Consider the following 7267-nt stretch of genomic DNA (forward strand, 5'->3'; position numbering starts at 1 on the left):
ATATTATATAACTGAGGTATAATGGAAATATGAACATCTGGTTGCCCTTCTGTGCTCCTCGGAGTGAAAATCAATGTGGATTTTGTTTGGAATTGTGTCTGTTTTATCCGAATTATTTCACTGCCTGTGTGGAGGTGGGTAGGATTCACCTTTTTGATTAAAAATACTTGAACTACTGTTTGAACTACTTAATGTTGAGAACCAGCCCTCCGAATGTCAGTCGGCTTTTGATGGAGAGCTCTGCTCCACGAGTCTCGTTGCTGTACGCCACCCATGTTGTGTTTTTCAGTGAGTTCCTAGGAGTTTTTAACCTTTTTGTATATGGTTTTAGAATGCTGAGACAATATTATTAATATTATTATTTTTGCATTTATCAATGATCACATTGAAACAACCATTTTCTTCTGTATTTCTTCTTGCAACTTCTTATTTACTTGAATATAGAGATGCTTGTTTTGTTTATTTTTGGTTTTTATCCCTGTGATGTTGGATGAAATGCGCCTGCTCTGAGCTGTGCTGTGCTGACTGCCCTTGTCTTGGATGACGACTGTTTTCCCTTTTTGCACTCTGATCAGCCTAAACGCCTTCTGTCCCGGCTCAAGCCGCTGATGCAATGACTGTCTCAGATGACAATAAAGAATCAGATATTTAATGGCTAATAACAAAATGCCATCTTGCTTTTCTTGACATGTTCTTTTTTTCTCTGGCTATGTTTTAAAGGAGGTTCTTGGTTTGAGTTTTTTTTTTTTTTTGACTGGGACACACCTCTTTGAATCAGACTACCTGACCCATCAAGCTGGTTGTGCTTATCAGGTTTTTGGGGACTTTTACACTTTAACTGGTTCAACTGGTGTCCCTGGCTTTCTAGGCTGTTCTAGCTGGCACGAACCAGACTGTAATCGTCTATTGTGGATTAATAGGAAGGCAAATTTTCAGAAGTATTCATGAAGCACTGAACAGATTAAGCCCACATGAATGCTAAACTGACATATAATCAATGAAACATATTCATTTAACATACACTAATCTAAACCCCTCCATGATTTATTAAAAAAAAGGAATTATAAAATATTTTGAAAAAAAAAAGCTAAACTCAAGCAATTTCTTTGCTTATGCTTCTGTCCACAAGAAACGATGTCTGTTTCATGTCAACAGTATAAGAACAGGCAGTCATATGAAACAGCATATACTGTTAAATTTACTTTGAACATATAAATATAAATTAATTTTACACTTAATAGGGACACTTAAATGTGTATCATTGCAGTGATATTAAATGCTGCAAAAGCACATATGCTTTAAAGGTTTCAATGTAAGAGTTTTAAGGCATTTAAAAACATCAAAACATGACATCTATGTTTTAAGCATGTTAACTAGTTAGCTGCATTCTCGGCCTTGCAATACCACCTTGTACCGTAAGGGGCGATAGTGAATTCTTGTATTAACCATCATACCGTATACCTGGCACATGATACTTGCATTTAACAATGTAATTGAAAAGGTGTTAAAATCAACAGCATACATATAAATCTAAAATAAATTTTATGCATAAAATCTAAATTTGGTCTTTGGCAAAGCTATTTTTGCAAAAATTACATTTGATAAAGAGGTATTTTTTATTCAGGGCACTCAGGGAGCAGTGTATGGCGATGGTACTTGGCTCAAGGGGACCTCAGTGGAAACTTGGGATTTGAACCAGCACACTTCCGATTATGGTCTGCTTCCTTACCCGCTAGGCCACCACTGCCCCATTAGTTGTAGTATATAGTCGTGGCCAAAAGTTTTGAGAACGACACAAATACTGATTTTCACAAAGTTTGTTGCTTCAGTTTTTTTTTAGATCTTTTTTTCAGTTGTTTCTGTGGTGTTTTGAAGTATAATTACAAGCATTTTATAACTTTCAAAGGCTTTTATTGACAATTAAATCAAGTTATCAATATTTGCAGTGTTGGCCCTTTTTTCAAGACGTCTTCAATTCGCCCTGGCATGCTGTCAATCAACGTCTGGGACAAATGGCAATGGCAGTCACATCATTCTATCCTATGATGTTTTTGTTGAAGAGAAGTGGATTCTTTGCACTCACACCTGCCAGCTGCCATTCCTGAACAAGCTCTGCACTGGTGGCACCCCAATCCCGGTGCTGAATCATCTTTAGGAGATGGTGCGCCCTGGAGCTTTGAAACTCTCCTTGAGGTTTTTGATATGATAAATGGTTGAGACCATAAATTACAATCTTAGTAGCAGCAATATCCTTGCCTGTGAAGCCCTTTTATGCAATGTAATAATGACTGCATTAACCATGGTTAACAGAGGAAGAACAATGACTAAAATGACTTTTATCTGATCACTCTTCATAACATTCTGGAGTTATATGCAAGCGTACATAATAAAAAGCTGTATTTATGTCTTTCTCAAAACCTTTGGCCATAACACTGTATAATGACCTTTTTTATGAACTGCTGTATCAATTGTCAATCAATCTATCAATTTGTATTGTGAAGAGATTGTCATTGTGATACACTGCAGCACAGCACACGATGCACACAACGAAATGTGTCCTCTGCTTTTAACCATCACCCTTGTTGAGCAGTGGGCAGCCATGACAGGCGCCCGGGGAGCAGCGTGTGGGGACGGTGCTTTGGTCAGTGGCACCTCAGTGGCACCTTGGCGGATCGGGATTCGAGCCTGCAACCTTTGGGGCCGCTTCCTTAACCGCTAGCCCACCACTGCACCACTGTATAGTGCTTTATACAATGTACATGGACCCACAATGGCAAGAAAACCTCCAAGCCTTGAGAGGAACCAAGGTTCAGAAAAGGGAACCCGTCCTCTGGTCAGCACTGGATTACCCTGGGATGTTCAGTGAGATTTATCCAGAAAATGGTGGCATATAGACATTATTGCAGCCCAGTTATGTATTATGATGTAGTATTGAGACCGTATATTAGAGTTCCAGCAGATGACTATCAGATGGAATCAGCAGATGGTTTGTAAGGGCCAGGCAGTTCGGGCCAAGCATGGGAATCCATGTATGTCAGTGATGCCACGTGATCACTCCGCACCAGGATGTTCTCCCGGAGAGTTTTATCAGTATTACGTTAGCAACAGTGATGGTAGGTGAGCATGGGACTAAACATTTCTGCTGGCTAGTGCAACGTTACTAATGGTGGTAAATGCTTGACTGTATAAGTAGGTTGTTATCCTGGATTTAAATATTGAAACTTTGTCTGATTCCTAAATATTCCTTGTAAGGCTGTTCCAAATATTTGGTGCTCTGCAAGCAAACGCTCTATTTCCAGCAGCGACTTTTTGAGTACTCAGGGGACAGCAAGTAGGACTTCTCCCAGAGGGCATCGTGGTGGGTTATGAGGGACTAGTCTGTTACTAATATGTACTGGAGCATGACCATGCAAGGCTTTATAGGTGAGAAGCAGAATCCTAAACTCCGTATGGTGCTTAACTGGACAATACCGTCTTTTGCTGGTTGGACCGTATTCAGGGAAACAGAAAAGAGTAAATGACAGTAGTCCAGTCTAGATGTTATAAATGCATGTACTAGTTTCTCTGCATCAGAGAAGAAGAGATATGTCTTAGGTCAAAGTATCCGGGAAAAATATGTTTAAATCGGATCACACCCATTTTTTTTCTGAGAAGTGGTTACATGGCTTTCACATAAAGGAAATAAATAGGTCAGTCAAGCGGAAACCGACTGTGTCTATCAAGGTGGCCCGCCCTGACAATCTGTGGAAATCTAGAATATTCCGGTTATAAGCGCAGCCAGTCGTGGTTTTTGTTTCTCCCTTCAGTGACCCTGCTAACCCACTATGTGATTCCAGTTTATGGAGCACCATGTTAATGTTCCACCTTAATAAAACGTGATTCTCCCCAACACACCCAGGAGCTGTTTACTTCGTTCCCTCCTTCCTTATATTTATTTTGTAAAAAAAATAACGATGAAAAAAATACAATAAGGCATTAGAAAGACACTCTATGAACAATATAAGTCACTTTTGAGTAACTTCATAAAAATAAAAAAACACCTTAACCTACTTCACCGTCACCTACTTCTGTCTTGATTACCTTTGACAATTCAGACATGTGACACAATGACGCTCATAAACATTTTCCGATGTTTTTCTTGCATAGCTGTGTACAGTAGTAGTTAGTCCAATGTGTATACTCGTGTAACACCACATTAATTATAAAAAAAAATGAAATCTGCTCATTTCAAGTGCATGAATCATAAATGATGTGTGATTCTCAATACTGTACGTTGTACACAGTGCAGCATAAGGGTTACGTGTTTTTATTTAATAATTTGTTTGAACCTTTGTGCAAAAAAACGGAGTCTTTTCTTCTGCTGTGCTAGTCAAGCTCTTATGTCAAGCTGGCAGGGCCGCCTCCTGTAATCCCATAACCCCTCTGTTATCTCAGAGTTCCCGTTCGCCCTCGAGCAGGTTTGGAGTGTAAACTGACACACAACCGTTTATGCAAAGCCTGCAATGCTGGCCATGCCAGACGTTGGCCTTCCTGCTTTGTTCACAATAGGTGAGTAGGGGTGGGGGGGGTGAAATGCAGCCGTTTGGAAGACAGGTTTTACTGTGTGTGTGTGTGTGTGTGTGTGTGTGTGTTTACACTGGGAATGAAGCAGGATGTCTGTTCTGGTTGATCTTTGAAGAAGCACCCGTTGCTGTACAAGTCTGGAGTTTGGCCTGGGGTTCTTTTGTTTGTGTTTTTGTGTGAATCCCCGACGTACCTGTATATGCTGAGATGACATTTAAGTTCACTTTGACTTGACTTTTGCAGCTGTAAATGTGGTCAGGCTCCTGCGTGTGTGTGTGTGTGTGTATGTGTGTGTTAGTTCTTGTTACTCTGCACTGTAAACGGAACATTGGTGGTGGTCGGGGTGGGGTTCTGGCTGCTGAAACACTGCATGGAGCCGGTGGTGAGGATGCACTGCAGCGGCCAGAGCACCACCAGCAGCAGCAGCACCATCAGTAGCAGGAAGAGCAGCAGCCGCTTCCAGTCAGTGAGCCTGTCCAGCAGCCTGGGCCTCCGCATCTGCGTCTGCATCGGCTCGCCCATCACCTTGCTGCCGCCGATGTCCACGCAGATGCAGAAGGAGGCGGGGCTCGCAGCGTCCAGAGGACGCTTGTAGCAAAGCCGCTCCCCCTCCAGCCACACGGGCTCTTCGTGCTGCAGGTGGGTGGGCAGTCGGCCCAGCACTTCACGACTTGTGGCCAGGGCGGGGGGGGCCGTGCTCGGGCAGGGATGTGGGGTGACGACAGAAAGGGCAGGAGATCTTGCCTGGGAGGAGGTCCGAGGAGATGGCCATGAGACGGGAGAGGCACTCCAGGCAGAAGGTGTGTGTGCAGTCCAGCAGTTTAGGCGTCTTGAAGACATTGTCATAGGTGTTGTAGCAGATGGAGCACTCTGGTTGGCTGTTGCTTCGCTCACCCTCTGGCCCCGCTTCCACCAGAACAGTCTGAGAGTGCCACACCTTCAGCTCCTTATCCATCTTCCTTGCCCTCTCTCACGTTCTCTCTCCTAGAAAACAAATTGCAAGTAATACATTATATTCATGGATTTAGCTAAATTCACCGGTGAGCTACATCACAACCGGCATTTTTCCCACCATAGCGATAACACGGCTACAATGGCTACACACACAGTATATACACACAACTCAAACCACACGTAATCTCCAGACTAGAAGTGTTCAAGCTGAATGTAATCTGTCCGTGTGTAAAAATGCAGTATCTCTGGGACAGTGCGGCGTGTGTAAAGTGCAGAGCCAGTCCACAGGTCAGGCGTGTGTGTGGGGCGGGGCAGGTAGTGCGTTGAGGGGTCTGACGGGTGGTGGTGAGCGATGCTCCGATGAGGTCACCGTAGGGGTTAGCGCTGCAGAGCCACTCCTGAAAATTAGGGTCCCATTTCACACTTCAGGCCACAAGTTTGGAGCCCACGCTTGGACTTTCTAAAATAGAATAAGTGACACGCTGCAGACACACCTGAGGAGACGGAGGGGAGGTTTGTACGTTTTTTTAAACGGCCCTGAATCTGTACTGCTTTGAGAAAAAGAAAGCGATGATTATTTTTGATGAATATTTAACTGCAATTTAATTACATGAGACTTCAACGTTTCTCGTCCTCATTTTTTGAAAATTTGGTGTGTCTATGGAGGCGGCAGCAGGTGCTCCTGCCCCACCGGCCCGGAGGGCTGAACCTGCCTGCACTCGGCTTCTGGACAATGTGCCTGTTTGTTCTCTCGCCCGCTCTCCTTCCCCCTTTCCCTTTTTCTCCCTTTAATTCCTTACCCTTGGCATTCCACATGGTGCCCTGCTCTCTCTCGGCATGTGGTCTGACCTCAGCGGGTCGCCCACCTGCGGCTCTACCTGCCGGGGCCGCTCGGTGGCCGATTACACATTAACCTCCCACTCAAGCCCTCCACACATTTCTGGAGAAAATCGGGGTTTTTTTTAACGTTTTGCCTCCCGTGCAGCATTTGCTCAAACGCTACTCACAGGCACCAGTTCAGATAAAACCGGACTGAAATCTTCATGAATGTCACTTTCTTTATTGTATGTTCCGCTGTTAATTGATAAGGAATACGAACAGAAAACAAAAGAATTTGTCTGAGTGGCAGCAGGGGGCCGACATTCTCTTACCTGAGCGCAGGTGAAGAGTGGCGTTGCTCGGCCCTGCGGGTTAATCCTCGGCCGGTCCAGCTCTCAGGCAGCCAGGACCGCGCCTGACCTTGGAGTGGCGCTCTGTGTTCGGAGGGAGGGAGGGAGGGAGGTGCGGTGAAGCGCTCCTGCAGGACTGACTGAGCGTGGTGTTATGAGCCGCGTCCCTCTCCTCTGCCGTTGGATATCCTGCCTCACCTGGTGCCCCCCCCCCCTCCTCCTCCTCCTCCTCCTCCTCATACAAGCTGCAACCACCACCACCCCCTTTGGGCGGTGTAGGAATCAGCCGACAGAAACATGTCCTGGAGCAACGGGAGGAGCAACTGGGAGAGAAGAAGAAATGACTTTTGGAGTCTAGCTCTTTGTTTAGGTCTCACTTTCCATTGTCCATCTTTCTTATGTCTATTACACAACACAATCCATACACTACAAATATAATACGTATACAACTCTATATATACACAGAAAATACAATACGAACACAACACTATATATACACTACAAATACAATACATATACAACACTATATACACTACAAATACAATACATATACAACACTGTATATACACTACAAATACAAT

The 7267-nt window shown here is 44.2% G+C and overlaps 1 protein-coding gene across 1 annotated transcript; it reads right to left on the reverse strand.

Annotated features, from left to right (window-relative positions):
- Nucleotides 1-3774: 3774 nt before the first annotated feature.
- rnf223 (ring finger protein 223) lies at nt 3775-6827 on the reverse strand. Its single transcript, XM_028994293.1, is given in 3 exon segments — nt 3775-5253; nt 5255-5547; nt 6669-6827. Coding segments are annotated over 2 exon segments (660 nt in total). The 5' UTR covers nt 5519-5547; nt 6669-6827; the 3' UTR covers nt 3775-4857.
- Nucleotides 6828-7267: the final 440 nt, after the last annotated feature.

The sequence above is a fragment of the Denticeps clupeoides genome, chromosome 10, assembly GCF_900700375.1.
Source record: "Denticeps clupeoides chromosome 10, fDenClu1.1, whole genome shotgun sequence".
NCBI classification, from domain to species: Eukaryota; Metazoa; Chordata; class Actinopteri; order Clupeiformes; family Denticipitidae; genus Denticeps; species Denticeps clupeoides.